At 35.8% G+C, this 21,072-nt stretch overlaps 1 protein-coding gene across 4 annotated transcripts in view; it reads left to right on the top strand.

Moving 5' to 3' along the window:
• Positions 1–21,072, top strand: part of ROBO1 (roundabout guidance receptor 1) — a 400,095-nt gene that overhangs the window by 63,811 nt on the left and 315,212 nt on the right. For all 4 annotated transcript variants that reach the window (XM_053918273.2, XM_053918271.2, XM_053918272.2 and 1 more), the window contains exon 2: positions 7,999–8,325. In XM_053918273.2, the coding sequence (XP_053774248.1) occupies positions 7,999–8,325 (327 nt within the window). The remainder of the gene's footprint in view (positions 1–7,998; positions 8,326–21,072) is intronic.

The following is a 21,072-nucleotide window of genomic DNA, read 5'->3' as shown; positions in this document are numbered from 1 at the left end:
AACTGGCTCAATTTTCAACTTTTAGAATAAATTTAGGAAACCAATAATCCATTTCTCCATAAATAATAAGAATTCTAATGTAATTCCAGGAAAGTTTGGGAGAAGAGTCATAAAATCAAACAGCTTCCATATACTGCATTAATGGTTCCAGCCATGAGACATGTAATATTATTTTGTGTATCAAAGATTATGCTGACATCTAAAGTAGAGATTTTCTTGTTTACTCATTTGACAGGTGAGGAAACTCATTTAAGTTCACACATCTAACTAGTAGAGCCTAGATTTGAACCCAGGCAGATGGAATTCTTTCTCTAGGTTTAATAAACTTTCCCCACAAAATACTACATTAGTTCATGTCTTTCTGGCCTTCATTATTTCTTCCTTCTGGAAATCAGTTTCTGCTACTACTGCCTATCTTTGTATCGTTCTTCTTTTTCAATATTATCCTGGTTAATATTTCTCTGTCTCTTACAGTGAATTGTAGGCTATTAAGTTCAGGGATGTGATTTCATATTTCTTTGTGCTGTCAATACTTAGCACATATCTTAATACAATATAAGCATAAATATATACATACATACGCACATGTATGTATATATGTATGCATGCAGCTACTCACTGCACTTGTTTCTCTTCTGCTGCGAGCAGTTTCATAAGCATGTTTGTGCAGCCAGATCTTTTATATGTGATATAAATGGACCTTTTAATCATTTTAGGTTTTCTAATATTACCTGCCAAAGAACACGAAAAAGAAACTTGCATCATATACTTGAAACATATATTCTGATCGATAGGATAATGAGAGAAGTTGTACTTTAAGATAAATAAATATTTTTGTTTGGCAGTTTATAGATAGTAAAAATCCTCCTATTTGCATATTAATTGAAAATTTTACTAAAGTGCAAATAGAAAGCATGAACTGAGCTAACCCACTTCAACCCTCCAGTCCCTTTCTTTACAGCTCAGAATGAAGCCCTGCCTGGTTTGAGGAGGCGAAGGCCGCTCCTGCAGTTAATGCCCTAGTGGCGTCTGCACTATTTGGGCCTCGTGATGGAAGTGTCTTCTACTTAGATTTGAAATTATTAAAAATGGTGGAAGAGGACAAGCGATATTGTTTATAGAATTTAACTTATGTTACTGTCAGTCTTTTTCATATTTCTGGGAATACCACATGTATGAAATTCTGTAGGAATATGACAAAACACCCAGGATTCACCTCTAGAATTCCATTTAGTCTATTTTGATAGTCACTTTAGATGATAACAGATACCGCCTGTGGCACTCAGTTAATTATTAAGATTATTCTAAATTTTGGCAAAAACACTCCCCCATCCAATCTTTAGGGTAGAATTATGATGAAAATAAATTAGGATTAAACATAGTATCTAAGGAAAGTTGCACGAATCATTGATTAATCACGTAGTTATCTTAATGCATTCTGTTTCACTTGTATTTCTTTTCTCCATATAATTTCAGGTGAAACTCCCTAGTTTGTAGTCTATGGCCTGTTTTTATACCTATTCCAGTAGGAAGTGTGAGCACTGGGGAAATGTGTACAACTCAGTGGAGGATATTTAAGTCTATTCTCTCCACAGTGAGTAATTAATGGGTGCTGTCTTCTTATTTTTAACAAATATCTCCTTGTAGGATGGAATTCTGACAGGAAAATTATAGGATTGGTGCCCACAATAGGATTTATGTTAATAATTGGAGGCTGTCTACTCCTTAAAATGTAAATGGGGCTTAAATAAAAAGGCTAAGAGGCAGGACTCCTTTGAGAACATAGGTATTCTTTTACAAATACAGATGTGTTGTCAAGGCAAGTACACATACCCCTGCCCCTGTCTTGGACAGGTGTCACCAGGTTGTCTGTTAATGTTCATCGTGCGTCTGTCAGCTACTCACTGCACTTGTTTCTCTTCTGCTGCGAGCAGTTTCACAAGCATGTTTGTGCAGCCAGATCTTTTATATGTGATATAAATGGACCTTTTAATCATTTTAGGTTTTCTAATATTACCTGCCAAAGAATACAAGAAAGAAACTTGTATCAAAACAAGACTTTGTTAATAAAATAAACAGTTTCACTCAATCTGCTGTGAAGAAATGGACTTGAAAACATGAATAAACAAAACCCTGAGATAAATATTATTGCCATGTGAGAAAAAAGAATAAAATCATATATATGAAAGAAAAATAAATTTATGTATGTATGTGTGTTTTACCTACCTCAACAGAATGTTAACATGATCAGTCTCTTATATGGTTACTTGCTTGTATTTCTGTAAATGTGATGTCTGAAAAGGGAGGAACCATTTACATCCAACTAGGAGCTTGATTTCCTCATCATAAATCTAATGTGACTGTGATATATTTCTTTGAAATACTTAGCACTTATGTGTATATCTTTTTCCAGCTGTGGTTGTGTAAATATTTAGATATTTCAGTCACTTGAGTTTACATTTTATCTTTTAGCGGGCAGTTGTGGAAGGAATCCCGCCATGCGCCTTCCCCTGATGCTGGCCTTGCCTGAGTCAGTGCTGTTATGTTCCCAAGGCTCTTCCAGGAGTCTTGCCAAGGGCAGCTGACATTATGATCCTAGTTCTTGTTAAAGCCTCGCTCCGTCAGTCCCTTTCTTCTTTTACCCTCTCTTAAGGCTCCTATGCAGAGTGTAGATGAAAACTGGAAGTTGGTTTTGCCAAGTATAATATAAACCTCATATCTTATTGCGTTAAAAAATACCCAAATTAGCATAATTAGGGTGGTGGTTATATGGTGGCTTATAGGAACTCAGCATTTATGATGGAAGGGAGAATGCTTTTTATGAATAACGAGTCAATAATCTCCTAGAGAGGTTTGTGAGCATGCTGGTGCACACCTCTTCTAGGAGGGAAGGCTGTGATCACAAAGGGTCTTCCTCTGCCCTCTCCTGAGACTCATGTACGCTCTCCCTTTTGGGTCTTGGAGTAACTCCCTCAAAGGCCTCCTTTGGGAAAGTAAGTCAAGGTTATTGGTAGAAGTTTAGTGACTTTTCCATCAAAGTGTATTGGTGGAAAAATTTGGGGAACCAGTGATATTGAATTTTAATTATGCACACAGTGGGTAGGAATTGAAGTTCTCTGACTATTATAAACTGATAATAAGAGGATATTTAGTAAAAAATGCAAGATTGCATTTAGAGAAGATGACACAATGTAGGGAAACTTTCTGTCCCCATTTATTTGTCATGAAGGTCTTTACTGAATTAGTTGACTGTGAAATCAGTTGAGTTCCAGGTGGATAGATGTCCCACGAATGTGTGGGAAGAGAACAGCAGTTGTCATCAGGATTGCTTCTTGCTCTTTGTTGTCTACCATTTAAAAATAATCAGAATTAATACTTCCACTGTTGGAAACAGGAATGGAGAAGGCATGTTTCTCTGTAAATTTTAACAAATTAATCCTGGTAGTATTTATGGAATACCTGGAATAAGCAAGGCTTTGGAACTTCACCAGGACCGAATCCAGCCCTTCCGCTTTCGTGCTGAACAATGACAGAGCCTCAGTTCCCCTGTGCGGACACCAGATACACCACCACCCACCCCATAAAGATGATGTTGTGAAAAGGAGGTGATGGATAATGAATATGAGTTATTTTTTTCCATTTTTCCTGCCTAGACTTGATAATAAAGAAAAATTTATTATAGTTTTTATAGTAATGATGATTGCCATTTATTATTTTTGTGATTGAGGTTGATCAGTCACTCATTACACAGATCACTTTGGAATTGGAAAGTTTCTTTCCTGAAGGTTATGCCTTATGAAAAGTGTGAACTTTCATTTTTTTGTTATGATTTGCAAAGGTGTTGGCTCCATGGTTAAGCAACTCATTTTTTTTCCTTTGCTATCACTATCCATTCTCTTCAGATTACTTTATATGGTAATAAGGTGTATTTTTTTCTGAAAGGTGTTCCTTAGAAGAAATGATCAGTGGGGATGTCCTATAAAAAGAGTTAAATGGCCAAACAAATTTGAGAAATATTGTATGTTTTACCTTTTGGCTAGTCACAATGTGTATTAGCAAGACTAAATAGACCTTGATTGCTGCAACTCTTCTTTTTAGAAATACCTATTAACAATCTGAGGGAAAGAATATTCCAAAGAGCGTTTTAGAAAAGGTGGCCCTCAGGTAGAATATAAAGCTGTCTATATTGCTGGAACTCTTCTACTGAACGTTGCGTTACAAAGTCCCTGGTGAAATCTTGGGCCTGCGTTAATTCCCCAGTCATTCTGGCTGTGGTCCTGCTGTTTGCAGCTGTAGGTTAGGCGCAGTCCTGCCCTGCGCTGCCCCTGAGTGGAGACGGCAGGGGGATCTCTGGGTTCTGTAATTGGCTGTTACTTCCTCTGTACAGTCCGCTAGATGGTTTTATTCTTTTCCATGGTTTCAGTCTCCAGCTTGATTCAGCTGAGATTTCTTTTCTGAGGTCGAATTTGGATATTCAATTGGCAGCTTGTTCTCCTCATTTGAATATTCTAAAAGTACTTCAAACTCTCCATGTCTCATATTGAATAAATTGTCTCTTGTCCTTATTTTTACCAAACCCCACACTTGCGTTGTCTTCCTTCACTGGGGCTGCCCCTCACCCATTGCCCAGATCACAAACTTGGAATCTCCCTGCTCTCGGCTTCTCCCTCCTGTGCATTTTTCATGTCCGTTTCCCCCACATTGCCAGTGCATATAGATCCTGTTAATATTGGAACTAAGCATCTCTAGATGCTTCTTTCTCTCTCCCCTATGTCAGTACCCAAGGGCAAGTTTCAGAATTTATTGCTTGAAGAGTGCAAAAGTGTCCTAACTTACCCCTTTCTAGCATATTTTCTGCTACGTACAAGTTTCACACTACCAATAGTGAGCTCTTTAAAATCAAACTTGATCATGTGATCCCTTGCTTAAAATATTTAAATGCCCTCGCCGCCGCCTTCTGTTAGGCTTCTGAACTTTGGCTGGATGCACAAATCCCATCACGTTATCTCTTCTAGTTACTTCTTCAGGCCCATGCTTTCTAATCTCTGACATGAACTTACATTGAGGCCCCCCTGACCTGCCTGCAGGTCCTGCAAGTGAGTGTACCATGTTCTTTCGTCACCGTGCCTCTGAGTGAAATCATCTCCCTTCTTTTCTTCCTGACTCTTTTTGCAAGACTCAAGTTTTGAGTGTCAGGATAACTTCTCTGCCTTGCTTAGGTAGTCTGTCTTTGTGTTCTCACAGCAACCTCTGTACCCTTTTTCCTATCTAAAGTGGCTTTTAGAATTTAAAATAAAATTTGCTTTAATTAAATATATATTACCTCCACAGTTAATTCTGATTAGCATCCACCTTTCATAATTACAGCCAAAGTAAAGGCCAGTACTATATTATAATGCCTTACTTTGTTAAGTTTTACAGTACTTGTAATTGAATAATCTAAAATCCAATTTAAATTTAATTTGACTTTATAGCCTTTGTGAGAGAGTATGCGTTTCTATGTTATTTTTTTCTCATGTTGCTGGTTTATTTTCTCCTCTTTTAGAGCTTGGTTTTATTTAAGGAGCTTATAATATGCTGTATACTATGCACTAAACTAAAGCTATTTCTCAGTATTTTAGCTTATAAAACTATTAATCATATACACACATACAGAGAGTTTGGCAGAAGTAATGTCTGCTTGAGTGTGGTTGATAGGGTAATAATATGGGTGTGATAATTTACAGTTTTAATTTGAACATTTCACCTCAAATGTCACATGGTGTGCTTGAATATGATATTATTACAGAATTACATGCTTATGATTTTATAATGAAAGATTTTATAATAAAAAAGGGGTGTTATTTGTGCTGGACCCTGTGTATATAGTTGTTTCATGGTAGATATAAGCAAATAATAGATCTCTTAGTTTTATCATTCATTTATTGATTTCATTAAGAAAAATGTTAATTGCAGTAGTTAAAAGTTAGAGATATAAATAATCTCCATGTAGAATTTACAGTCTAGTGAAGGTCAAATAGTGTGTATGTTGGTTACCATTTAAAAAAATCTTTTGAAGTCTCTTTGTAAAATGCATGGTTATTAAGCTTAAGATCATTCCACTCAAACAGACCTTTCCTGTCAACAGTTTATTCATTTTTTATTCAGTCAACACACGTTTACTGATTACCTGTAGTACGCTCAGCACTCTGCCAAGTGTAAGCGAGGTAGCTGTGAGTAGACTCCGACAGTCCCACAGACCTCACAGAGTGGTGGAAAAGGCGGACAGTTTTCCAAGCATCAGACAAATAAATTTACATTGTAATTCTGATCATTCTTACCAAGGTAGTTATATAGGTTTGTTGTAAGAGTGTTTATTTTTTGCTGTAAAGATCAGGGAGAACAGAGATTTGAAAGAAGGGTGTATGTAAACTAGGGAAAGATCATCTTGGGCTCAGACCCTGTGGCAGGCACAGGCCTGTGGAAAGCAGAAACTCAAAATATTTGCAGAGCTAACAGAAGGCTTGGGTAAGGAAAGCAGAGAAAGGAACGGAGGAGGAGGTCTGGAGAGCTGGAGAGGGGAATGAACACTCTGGCTCTTGTAGGTCTTGTCAAGGACTTTATCTTAAGAGCAATGTGTTTATTTTAAGAGCCATTGAAATAGGGGAGGACACAAATTATATTTACATTTCAAAGCCTTCGTCTGCTACATTGAAGTGAAGCTATTTAAGAGCTTTCCTAAATGCTGGTGGGGACTGGTAGAAATTTGATTCCTGATGGTAGCTGGCTGTAGAGACAGAGGTGAGTAGATTGATTTGAGGAATTGGTGAGAAATTTGGGGGAGGACCAGAGGACTGAAAGGGCAGTGTCAAGGAAGACTGGTTTTTACTTTTTGTTATTCACTGAGATTGGAACACTATATGAGAGCAAGGTTTGGAGCACAGTGAAATTAAGCCTTGGGCTTTTGAATTTGAGAAATCTCTAAGACGTTTATAAATCTGCCCATGGTAGGAGTATTAAAAATATGAAGCTGATCTGTTTTTAGAGATTATAATTTCATTGGGAAAATAAGGTACAGACACAAAATATTTTCATGACAGTTACTGTCAGAACTTTATTTATTGTGTAATACATAAGGTAGGTACAGGGGTGTGTCCAGCCTTTTGGCATCTCTGGGCTGCACTGGAAGAAGACAACTTGTCTTGGGCCACACATTAAATACATTGTGACACGTAATCACACACACACACACAAATCTCATAATGTTTTAAGTAAATTTACGATTTTGTGTTGGGTCACATCCGTAGCCATCCTGGGCCTCATGTGGCCTGTGGGCCGTGGGTTGGACACCCCTGGACCATGGCCCCTCACCCAATATTCTTTTTCATTTAATACTTATTTAATTAATTATTTAAACTCAGTCATTTCACATATCTTTGAAGTCTATTAAAATATCAACCTAGTTATTGGAGAGTAATGAACTTTATTAATAAAAACTCTAAAAAAGTTTTATTATATTATTTAGAAAGATATAAAAGTTTCTATAAAGAAAAGTTTCAGCACATGTTTGAATTTAAGTGTTCATTAGTATATAGTATGTGTTTTGTTAAAGTGCTGATTGGTGTTGATTAAAAAGGAAATTCCAGGAAGTCATGCCAATTTTTGTAATACTCGACAATTCTCTTAACAAATTCCTCTTGTATGGAATTTGTATGTGCAAATGTAAGCACATACATGATACAAACAGTGTGGTGGGTTCTGAAAGGATTTATGGACAAGAGATTTGAAAAGCAGGCAGGATTTGTACAGGCAAAGTTGCAGCAGGAGCACGTTGTAAGTGGAGGGTCAAAAGGAAGGTGTGGTCAAGGTGGACAGAAAGATTAGCTAAGGAAGAGGGTCAGAAGGGTGGGCCAGTATTACGCAGTGTTCAAAGAGCAGTGCTGATGCCTAGTCTTCTGAAATAAGACTTTGGTTGTTTTCAAGCAGTAATATGAAGCTCTTTTGTCAATTCTTCTGCAGGCTCCCGCCTTCGACAGGAAGATTTTCCACCTCGAATTGTTGAACACCCTTCAGACCTAATTGTTTCAAAAGGAGAACCTGCAACACTGAACTGTAAAGCCGAGGGCCGCCCCACACCCACGATTGAGTGGTACAAAGGTGGGGAGAGAGTGGAGACAGACAAAGATGACCCTCGCTCACACCGAATGTTGCTGCCAAGTGGATCTTTATTTTTCTTACGAATAGTCCATGGACGAAAAAGTAGGCCGGATGAAGGGGTCTACATCTGTGTAGCACGGAATTACCTCGGGGAGGCTGTGAGCCACAACGCATCGCTGGAGGTAGCTAGTAAGTAAAATGGGCTTTCTGTGTTCCTGGGAGGGGTGGCAGAGTGGGGTCATTTGCCTTGATAATGGCAATAAAAAGTCAGACCTCTACTACAGGCTATGCTTGAGGAAAATCTCTAGCTTTGAATATGAATATAATTCACTCTTTGTTTGAATTTTCTGTATTTCTCATTCTAGCTGGTTATTCGAGCTTAATTAGGATTTATACATAGTTGTTGAAATATTTTACTTTTGTTTGATTTGGAGCTGTTTTCTGTCAACCATTTCCACTAAAATTGATTTTCCCCCCTCCATTGTTGCTTTTAAATATATTAAATCTAGTATGTTTCTGTAAAAGAAATAGTGTGGGGTATTTTTCATTTGTCTTCATTAGGAGAAATTCTTTTAACTGGTATTGAAAGGTGTGGTTTTAAATTGTCTGTAATTCTTAGAAGTAGATTGTTCTTTGGGTAAGCTATATCCAGAGACAGGTCTGTATATGCCTCATACTCTATTCTCTGGGCTACCTTAGTGCGCTCTCAATCCTCTAGTGATTCAGCTTCTGTGTACAGATACCAAAGGCAGCTCACCTGAAATTACCACAAGAAAGACTTGCTCACTAATGATTATATTGTTATTTCTGTTTGGATGTGTATTATATTTGAATAAGACTTGGGCTTTCTTATTTTAAATAAACATGTAAGAGGTAGCAAGAAAGTTTCATTCCTTTGAAATAATCCCACTGTGTATATATATACAGAGTATGTGACAGAAATTGAGAATGGATATGGATTGGAGAGACAAATGAAATTTAGGTCTAATTTATTTTAAGCTTATATATGATTATATGGGAAACTGTACATAATGATATATATTTGTATGATGATTGATGTTATAATTTGCATTCAAGATTTTAATTATATAATCAGTTTTCATAGTCTCTAACAGTGTCTCCAACATTCCACTAGAACTTAAATATACAGAATCACAGGTAATTATAAAGTTATAGAAATAGAAAGGAATTTAGAGACAGATTACTTTAACTCAATCATTTTATTATGTGAAATCAGCCCCTGAACATATAGATGATTTGATCACACTCACAGAGCCGTGTAGTAGTACCTAAACTGAGGCAGAATGCCAAGGATTTCTGATAAAAAGAACAAAATTTGGAGAGAATAAAAAAATTAATCATTTAAAATTGTCAGAAGTAGCCATTCACATTTTAAAAAATGTTTACTTGAAACCCATGTTTATATTTTTCCATTCACAGTTAATTGATAATGACATTATAGTATTTGCTCATATTGCTTTGATTCTTAGTTCAGGTCTTACAACTAAATCAGTGAATGTATAAAATCTGTAACCTCAACAGAAAGCTGTTTTTCTTTTCTTAAGCCAGCTTTAAATGTAGAGCAAGCAAAAGAAGTTCAAAGATGCAACTCATAGAAGGATATTCACTATGTTTTGATAAAGTCATCTTCAAAGTTATGAGATGAGCATCTTTTTTACTCTTGACACATTGATATTTAAGATTAATTATTTCCTGTAGAGACACACTTAAATTAGCATTTGACAAAAAATTCAGAGACTCAACAAAGATGACGTGGGTAACCTAGGCCATCTCCTTTTTTCGGTAGGTAATGAACTGAAGATCAGGAGGGAAAAACAGAGGGATTATTTATTCTTCAGAATTATAATTCCTTATAAATGAAGTGTGTATCAACAGAAATATCAAAGGCTATCTCGTGTTTCTGTGCTATTTTCTACTTGTAACCTGATTGTTGTCAGAATTAAAACAGAAAAGCTTATAGACTTTAACAGAAGGTCTAAATGCTTACCCTCTAGATGTTCCTTTTCTAAAACATCTTTAGTTTTCCTCAGATGATCAAGACAGCCTGAATGCACTGGGATTTAGAGAGCTGTCTTTTCTAATCTGGCTTTTGTGTTGATATTTTAAAAAACACTCCTAAATTTCCAGTTCTCTTTCTAAGCTAGATGCTCTATTGTTTTTGAGAGTTTGCTATGGAAAAAGCTGTTCCAGTGTAAGTCATCAAATATATCTTCATGGAATTGGGAGCTGACAAAAGTTGGTTCTATAACTTTTACCAGTAAGATACTCAAATATGTAGTCTCTTAATCATGATTCACAAATTTTAATGATACACCTCATTATGTCTCCCAGATGTTTTTAAGCTCCAGAGAAAAAATAATATTATAATTTACTGAATACAATTTATTAAAAGTGCTTTAAAGTATTTTAAAAAATACTTTTAAGATCATATTCAGCAATAATCATATATAGAAAAAGAAATGTATACATATTGTGTATGTATCAAATATAATTTGATATTAGTAAGGATAGTTTGATAATAAGGATCCTTGTCAGTGATAACGTAATTATTTAAAACCTTGAAAAATGTTTGAATAGTGTTTACTTCCCATAATTTTTATACTGATTTAATTGTAATAATTAAAAACATGTTTTTATTTGGGTACATTATATTATTTGGACACAAGTTATATTGAAAAATAAGTACTTTGTGTGTTTTAAAAATTGTGTGTTTAGTAAATTCATGTTTCGGCACAATACAAATAGATATATAGGAATTGAGTTCATATGTATTTTAGTTATTCATTTTCAACAGTGGCTGCTGTTTGTTCACCATTTTAAAATGTGTTTGTGTCCTCAAATCCAAGCATTTTGCAATGTACACAAATAACCAATGCGGGAGGGGGCAGGGAAACGTGGGTCATATTTGATGTGGGTTAAATCTATAAACTACTATTACAGTTTGGTTTTATTTTTTCTTGGAGAATGTTACTACTTTTTTTTACCCTTTAGTTTAGGTATCAGAAAGTTCAATGAGAACCGTTCTTCTTCCCAAAGGCTCAGACACAGGAAGGCAAAGATTGCATCAGATTTCTCAGTGAAGCTGTAGCCCAAAGTAATAGCATCGACAGAAGTGTCTTGAGGTGACACAGGTTTCACAGCACAGTTGTAGGCAGTTCTTTTAAAAACATGTATCTCTGTTTTATTTGCCTTTAAACCAAGTTTTACAGCTGTAACAACAACAGGATTTCTTGGTTCCTAACAATTGTCAATCTCTCAAACATTGAAAAAAAAAAAAAGGTATGGAGTGTCATTTAAAACATTTGTTCCTGTATAGAAATAATAATATTCTTGTATTACATTATATTTTTAATATCTACTTACATCAAAATAGTGCACCAAAAGAGTTGTATTTATTGGCTGCTTTTAGGACATTTGACTTTTATTTAAATCCTAATTATGACCCGGTCAGACACAGTGTGGAGGCACTGGCCAACCTTCTGGCGCTGACCCTTGCACAGTCGTGAGGGCTGTAGCTCTTCTCTTGCAAACTTAGTTTTGATCCGGTCAAACGTATCCACCCAATTATAAAGTCTGAAAATTAGAATGCTAAGAACTATGTAGTAGTCCTTGTACCTAAAGTTTCTACTTGGAATTTTTGGAAGATTATATCTATAAAAGAAAATAATTCCTAATCATAGGTACATTTTAAACTTTGTTTTGTATGTATTATTTTTCTTTGCATACCCAGAATGATATACCTTGGTGGGGGCATTAAGTTAGAAAGATTAAAAGATACTGCTATTTCTAAGATTTATGAAAACTCACTATTTAATTCAGTTTCAAACCCAGCTTTTAAAATGGTCTTGCAAGTAGTATTTTTTGTTTGTTTTGTATTAGCTTTATTTGAGAGTCTACTAACTCTGAGAAAAGTATTTATGGATCTGTTCTCTTATACACAACATTACCAATTATAAAATTTAAAAGTCCATTCTATCCCAGACCCTGTTCTTTCATACAACTTATATTTAATAAGTAATTTGAGCTTGAGTGATTGCATTGGATTTTAAGGAAAATTAATCTGACCCTTGACCCTCATGCTTTCCATTGTAAACTATGGCTCTCTACGTCATCTGCCAGGCAGTGCACAGTCAGCATATGGCTATTTGTTTCCTATTTAAGCTGTTTTCTCCTGAGGAAGAGAAATTCCCTTCAGAGTAGGCAGACATCTGCAGGCTGTCTTAGCAGCAAAATCTCAGAAGAACTATCCTTCCTGAAAAAAAATTATTTCTTCCAATTAATGAAAGATTAAGTTACATCACATTTTATTCCTGGAGTATTTTTTAGTAGTAATTACTTTGAGGTGAGTGTTTGTGTTTTGAAGTACTGTTTTCCCACAACCTTCGATATGATCTTTTGTTATTATTAATACGGAGGCTGCTGCTCCTTCAAGTGACTTCGAATTTGAATTATCCAATTTTCCTCATTTGGGGGAAATGGGAAAGTGAACTGACCATGTATGCTAAGTAGTCGTGTGCTTATCTAGGTACAGTAGAATATGATTTCAAAATCTGGACCATGGAAGATGAAAGGAAGGATTACTCCTGGAGATGAAATTGTTCAGATAAGCATGTGGAAATAGAACATGCCATTATATTATAAAATATTGATAGAATGATTGCTTGCACACACACACACACATTGTTCCCTGATAGACTTTTTATCTTTGAAATTGAACCTTTTATATTGCATCTCTAAGATATCACTTGCTTCCTGTACTTATTTAGTCTTATCTTTTTTAAAAAAAATGCCATTTCAAGTGTGTTGACTAGATTCTAAAACTTTTTTACATATCTTATTTTTGTTTTCATATTTACAGGAAGAATTTTAAAGGCTCATGTAATTTCATGATTTTACAATATCTTTTCACTTTTTTATACACTTATATTCTAAAATGCACTGACTCTTTGTCTCAAAATTAGTTCATGCTTAACTGAAATAATGCATATGGAGTGTGTAGCAAAGTGACTGGCACATAATTATAAATCGTAAATCTAATTGTCGATGCTGTTGTTTTCACGGGTTCTTTCTATTTAGCTCCAGTAGGGTCAGACACTAGGATTATTTATGTAGATTATTTATATCAGATGCTCCTTACTTCAAAAATAGAGTCAGTTTTGACTTCATTAATAAGTTGAAGATATGTGTGTTAATACACTAAAATTTGAATAAAATGCTTCAGTAATTATATTTTCTTAAATTAATTTCAGGTTAAGTAAAGCATATGTTGAATATCTTAAATTCCATCTTGATTGAAATCAGTGGCATTAGAAATTGACCTTTGGATCCTTATTGCTAACACAGGACATGCTAATAGTATTGATTCAAATCATTTTTGTTTAAATAACAAATAAAATAATTTTAATAACTTTTGTAGTTGGAATAATCAGTTTTTCTTTTGAAATTTATATATTTATTTACTTAAGTAAAGAAGCAATATTGCTAAGGCCCATGACATAATTATATTTATTAAAAACTTGAGCTTTTACTATCAATTAGAATATATTCTTTTGCTGCTGCCTGCTTAGTCACTCCGGGTTGCCATAACAGGAATAACATACTGGGTGGCTTAAACAACGAACATTTATTTCTCACAGTTCTGATGGATGGGAAAGCAGAGGTCAGGCCGCTGGCATGATCAGTGATGGTGAGAGTGTTCTTCCTGGTTTCCCCTGTGGAGCAGAGTGGGCGCTGATTCTTTCTTCCCTGCATGAGGGAACCAATCCAATCTGGGTGGCTTTACCTCCCTGAACTCATTTAACTCTGATTACCTCCCACAGGCCCCACCTCCAAATATTATCACAATGGGTATTAAGGCTCCAACATATGAATTTTTTGGGGGGGGTGCATAAACATTCAGGCCATAGCACTGCCTTGTATAACAATTATTTTTGGCTTTTTTATTGAGTTTATGGTTACTTTATCATCTGCAAAATCAGAGAATCAGAGAAAAATCATGAAATCACAGTGATGTAAGTAATAAGTCCATCTAACCACTTGTTGCATCCAAATATCAGAATATAGTTGTGTTATAATAAGTCATGTGTAGACATTATATCTTCAAGCAAATGTGGTGTTGATTCTGTATTTGTTGGTAAAGAGCAGGCTCCTTCGGCTGCCCCATTAATAGAGAAGATAGCTGTCTTTCCTTTGAAAGCACATGAAGATTCTCTTCAAATTTTTGTTCTGTCTTTCCAAAGAGTATTACTATGGATATGAAAGTAAAAACCCATATTCTGTAATGTATGTGAGAGACGGCAGTGATGACGGGCATAAATAACTTTGAGTTGCAGGGGGTATTTTAGCAGAAAAGGACTGACTTTGCCTACCGTTTGGATGTTGGTGTTAGAGGGGATGGCTGTATCAGAGAATGTACTGTTCACTCATGGTAACTAACATGATATATTCTACTTTAAAGCTACTCTTAGTTAAACAATTAAATTATAGTCTCAAGATATGTGTTCACTTAACTGTTATATGTTAATCATTAGCAAATTTATGGAAAGATTTTAGAGTTAGGGACACATTATCCAATTTCTTTACTTCCTATCACAGGTTAAGGGAGGTGATTAATAAACTTAGAGATTATTTTTAAGTAACTTTTAAATCTTTATTCTGATTATAGAAGTAATAATATACTTTTAAATGCATACGTGCTTTTGTGACCTCATTACCCAGAACTAACTACTGTTGTAATTTTGGTGGATATCCTTCTAGGTATCCTAATATTCCTATATGTTCTCTAAGGAAAACCATTTTAATATTCCATTTTTTCTTAGATGGCCAAAAAAGACATCAGATGTGTTGGAACACGTAGCTATGGCATAATAACTAAAGGGAAAAATTGTGCTGTCTAGGTTAGATGCTACAAAACCGTTTCTGTCTGCTTAATAGTGCCAGGTAGAGATTCTGGACCAGATTCAAGTCTGTAACCTTGGGATTAAAGGTTATATACGCCATTACCAGTCTCATGAGCCACTCTTCGTATTTTCTCAAAAAGTAGATGGTGTTCATGCATGCTGAAATTACTAAGATGATTATTTCAACAGTACTCGATGCTTAGATATAAAGTCCCTGGAGGCTTAGAGAAAATCAATTCACTATGTAATAATCTACAGGAAATTCTTGGCAGTGTCTCCTCATATCAACACTACTTTCTTTAAAAAATAAAATAAAATAACAAGGTGAATCTAGTTATCTCTCAAATCTTATCATCATGTCACCCCTTTTAATCCTTCTAATTTACTTATGGTTAAATGCTAGAAGTTTTTCCCACATATAGAGAGTAACTTGAGAATCACTTGTATTTACTTTAAAAGTTTTGTGTCAGTGATAAGTTTATTTAGTAAAGCATACCTAAAACAACTTAGTATAATTAACTTTAATTTTTAATTAACACAATATAAATTAACTTAAGCTGTCATTAATGATCAACTGCAACTTTTTGCGTCAAGTTAGAATACAGTACTATTGAACGTCTGGGGGCGCAGAAGTTTTTCTGTCTCTTTGTTACACAGTGTGGGCATTAAAAATAACGTTTTTAAAATACCAAAAATTAAATAAAATAATGAAGAATACCAAGATACAGTTTGTCCGAAAAATTTGGTGGTTTTCCCTAAATTATTCTTTCTAGGCATTCTGCTTAGTTCCTGCGATCCAGTTGTGAACCAGAAGGATAGTTTCTGCCTTCGTGAAACTTAAAGTGCCGTGGGGTTTGGTGTGATGATCCAGTCCCCGCTATACAGCAACTTACAGACAGTGGCTTTATGCTTAGAAATTGTGACAAGTGCCGGGAAGGATTGGGGTCAAGCTCAGAGCTGAAGTACGTTTGGGTATTACCAAGGTCCAGAGCAAAAGAAAAAGCATTTTAGTCAAAAAGAACATTACATCTAAAAAGCCATGAGAAAATAATAGACGTGGGTATATTTAAGAAAATGAAAACTGATTAATATGAGTAGGGAAAATAGATTGTTAGGGGCTAGATCATTCAGGGGCCTAAAACCAGGGTAATGATGTTTGACTGTAGTGCAGTAAGAACCACAGATTTTTAGGCCATGGTGGAGATGATATGATCTGATTTACATTTTAAGATGTCACTGATGTGGTACTTTAGTACTACATGTGTAGAGAAAGAGTTGCAGAAAGATTGGGGAAAACCAATTAGGAAGCTATGGCAGTATTCCAGGTAGGAGACAGTACCAGTTTGAAGCAAGTGGTAGTGAAAGATGTGAAGAGAAAAGCAAGGATTAGATAGATTTAGAGATTGGCTTAATTTTGGAGGATGAGACAAAAGTTAAGATTTTGCAAGAGATGCAGTTATTGGTGATGGCAAAGTCAAGGTCAAGTCTATGCCCATGCAAGTGGAGCTGACAGTTTGCATTAAATTATGTTAACTTTGAATGGTTAACAGTAGTTCAGAATACTCCAGCTCATCACAGTCCCAAGGAATTGCACTTTTCTCTGTTCCTTCAGTCTGGAATGTGCTTCTCTTCCTGTTCACTGGTCAGTCCTGACGGTCAGCTCGAGGGTCACCTCTGCAACCATTCTGTGACCCCAGTGCCTAGCATCATTATGCCTGGCAACTTACAAATGAAATGACCTGACATGTAACTTGGGGGTCTTTTATTCCATGTGCAATGAACATCATAATGCCACTTCAAGGAACAGTCTAACCCACCTTCATTCATTTCCCAGACAGTCACTTTGTAAAATCAAGCTGTTGTCAGGATCTCACTCAGTCGAAAGCACAGTACTTAGAACATAATCAGTGGACACTGCTTTCCTGGGAGGTACCTCCCCACCCCTGGCCAAGGTTCTGGGATATTTAAGTATCTCTTCTGATGATACCCTTATTCAGGAAATTTAGCTTACTTCTGGCAGTACAAAAATCCAAGCTAGTTCCTTTTAGGTTCTGAAAGTATAGAAACAGTCCTGTAAGTATAGTAGTTGCCACCACCACCCCTAGTAACATTGACCAAAATGACCATCTGATAGGAAAAGAAGGGGCTTAAACTTCCTGACTGATAAGGAAACGGTATTGACAGTACCTTTAGTGGTTTTCTGAAGCCCCCTAGAGAAATTTTACATACACAAAACGGGACCTAACCATCTTTACTTTCTTTTTTTTCTGGATAGGGGAAAAAATTTACACAAAATAAGTATTAAGTAGAATTATTTGCATTCTTATACTTTGCCAGTAATGTGTATAGCTAAAGCTGTTGTCATATTCAGTAGATTTACATTTAATGAAGTAAATTTGATGAGAAACAAAGAGAATTTACAGCATGTAATGTTTAAATTTCTCATTACAACCATTGCTTTGGTCTGTGTTTGATGAAATAATTTTTTAAATAAAAGCGTAGTTAAAATAAGATGTAAAAACTGGAAATCCAGTTGCTGAAATAAGTAGACACGATAGGGGGATAAACAAGAGAAGAGACCCAGGTGGATGGTAATGTTGTGTCTGTGGGGGAGACAGACTCAGGTGTGGGAAGGATTGGTTCTACCACAGGCAGCAGATAGAGACTTCTCCTAAAATATGACCGTGGACCGGCAGCACTGGGGGGTAACCTGGAAGCCAATGAGAGATGCCGAATGTTGGGCTACACTCCAGACCGACTGAATCAGCATCTGTACTTTAATAATGTTCCAGGGTGACTCATATAAAATTCAGGTTTGAGAAGCACAGGTGCACATTGTTCCCAACTGGTGCTGATGGATCCCTAATCCTCCCTTAGAGCCGAACTGTAACTTTTGGGAATGTGAGTCCAGTGTGGTTGATTGTTCTTTTTTTTTTTTTTTTTTTTTAAGAGAAGCATATAAAACATGATTTTAGGTGAATTGTCCTGGGTTTTTTAAACAGTGAGGAGTAGGGCAGGAGAGAATAGGGAGGGACATGAGAGAGATTGGTAGAAACAGCAAATTAGGAGCAGAAATAAAGAGAGCGAAACAGAGAGCAGCGGGGGGTGGGGGGGAGAGTTTTCGATTGCAGTGTGTGGGGGGTGGGGGGTGTACTGGTGTGGTGGGGATTCAGTTTTGAAGAGTAGAGAAATACATTTTCCCGGACGGAGAAGGAAAATGAAAATGTTTCCCATAGAGGAATGTTTGCCACAAGTGGGGTGTTAAACCTTTATTAATGTCCATACCATTGTTTATCAAGGAAAGTGATATATGAAATCATCTTAGGTGTTTTGAAATAAATTCATGGAAGGCTGTATTTACTTAACATAACCCAAAAGTGAAATGCTAAATTCTTTTACTTATGTTTTCTATAATGTAAACTATAGAAAAACTAGGTTTTATTAATAGAAATTAAACTGTGCAGGAAGGGTCATTTGGAAGTCATTTAATCTGTGTCTTTGACTTTTAGTTTAAATTATCTGAAGATCATGTGTTGCATTAAAAGAGTTTCAGAGCAAAAGATTATCCAGCCTCCATCATCACTATCCTTCATATGCATTAGCACATGTTAACAGATTTATAACTTAAATTTACTTAAATCCTATGTTATAGCATAAGTCTTTCTTTCATTTTATATGCTAAGTGATAAGAAAAAAGCCATTTTTTATAGCAGCTCATGTTTGAAGATCATTTTGTGGAGCCTAACTATTAATCAACTATATCTGATGTCTAATTTGGGTTTCTGAGTATAAATAAAACAGCTTCTCCCCTCAGTCTCTTAGTATCCGAGGTGGAAATTGTAGCTTTAGTAGCATTTTAAGTTGTGTCATATTTAACTCGAGTCTAAATTGAAATTTTAATAGCGTATATGACATTTTACACTTGTCAAGAGAAATAAAAGTTTATGACCAAATTATTTAGCATGCCTAATAGGGACATTTTCAGTCTTATTCACTAAATCAAGGAGTAAAACTTTGAAAAAAGAGCCAGAAAGTTAAAAAGAAAATGGAACAGGTGCCCCCTCCCCAAAGGATTTAGATTCTGTCACAATCGCTCCATCTCCATCAGCCTGTATCTCTTTACTAGATAATACTGTACTTTTTCTAGATTGAGTAACATTAAGTTCCCTTTAATCAAATTCTTATCTCAGACACCAGAAAATAGATATGAGTCTGTTTGACACAGAAGGACATTGAGAACATTTTGCTCGTGTAACTCGGCACTTGTCAGAGCTTACCCATGTGGCTTTTCTTTGTTCTAAAGTGGAAGCGTGGGACAGGTTGCAGCCTTATTGAATCTTGCTTTAGGGAATTCTTGGAAAATATTATTATAGTGTATTTTCCTTTGGGACTATGTCAGGGAGGAAAGGAGCAAGGGTACAAAACTCCACAGGACTGGAGAGATACTTCGGTGGCCAGTGGGTTGAGAACATGCTGACTGTCGCCTTCCTTCTGCCGTTCTCATCTTTTGCCCCAGTCACCAAAACCAACAACTTGAAAGCTTCAATTCGGTCAGCTCTGACATTGGTAAATAAAGTCAATTCCTTAGCATTTTCTTCTTTCTTTCCTTCTGTTCTCTTTTTAAAAAGTGATTAGCATTTAGGTCTCTGTATGTTTCCCCATGAATTTTTCCCCCCTGGACTATGTTGGTTATAATTCTTTAAGCTTCCCTCAAAATTTTAATCATCGGTCCCAGGTGAATAACAATATATTTTTAATGACCTGCTCCAAGAAGGGTTTGTGTTGTTTTAATGTAATGGGTTCTTTTTTAAAAAAATGTTTATTGTTGGGTTCTATTAAGTCTATACCATGGTGGTAGAGTACATTGTAGAAACTTTTCATAGTTAGTTACAAATAATTCAGTCATTAAGGTAAAACAAATTTTGTTCCCAACAAACCCAATAAATTTTCATTTGCATAGCTCTGTGACCTTGGTGAATTTACTTACCTTCTATGTGCTTTAGTTTCCTCATCTGTAAAATGGGGATATTAGTTCTATTCCCTTTATAGAGGCTCGAGAGGGTGTGATAAATTGACGTGTACACGCATAAAGTGCTTACAACAGTGTCTGGCCGACAAAGCACTCTGTAAAGGGTAGCTGTTGTATCACGTGCTGTTTACTGTGCTAGGCATATCATTAGGTTTCCTCCTTCAATTGTATGGTCCTGAAGAATATATCTCTTCTTTGCAAGAAAGCGAAAGCTGACAAACTAATGCCATATATGGTTACATTTAGAATGAGCTTTCAGTTCCCAGAGTCAGTCATCTTCTCGTACACAATTGGATTTAAAATCCACGTAAATATTTGTGAAATGATAGCTGTTCTCCATATATGAGTACATGGCATGTCTTTTATAATAGATATGTGTGTGAGGTTTTATAAAGCTATTGTTATTGGCATGGCTCACACTTAAATATTTCGTTGTGGACCTTGTTAAAATATGATGCAGTGGTTCTGGCTGGTGTGGCTCAGTCGGTTGGTGTCATCCCATAAACCAAAAGGTCCTGGGCTTGACTCCCTGTCAGAGCACATGCCAAGGTTGCAGGTTTGTTTCCCTGTTGGGGTGTGTATGAGAGACAGTCCATCCATGTTTCCGTCTAACATTGATGTTTCTCTCTCTCTTTCTCTGTCCCCCTTTCTCTAAAATCAATAAGCGTGTCCTCAGTTGAAGATATATGTGTATGTGTGTGTGTGTGTGAAAGATACATATATATAAAACAGTGAATTGATTCTATGACCCATTAAAAATAATTTTGAAATACTTCTATACACAAACTTTATGTTTAAATATCTTTTTCCTAAAGACTTCAGAGTTTTTAAAATAATGAATAATATGAAACATGTGTAGGGGATCTAATTTATTGTGATTTCCACACATATAAACTGCCAGAATTTTTTTCAGAAAAAATTGGTTTACTCAGAAAACATTTTGGATAAACATTAATATTTTGTATCAGTGAGTGGACATACAATTTC

This window comes from Desmodus rotundus, chromosome 2 (genome assembly GCF_022682495.2).
Source record: "Desmodus rotundus isolate HL8 chromosome 2, HLdesRot8A.1, whole genome shotgun sequence".
Taxonomy (NCBI): Eukaryota; Metazoa; Chordata; class Mammalia; order Chiroptera; family Phyllostomidae; genus Desmodus; species Desmodus rotundus.
The sequence above is the reverse complement of the archived record's forward strand: the minus strand, read 5'-3'. Positions and strand labels throughout refer to the sequence as shown.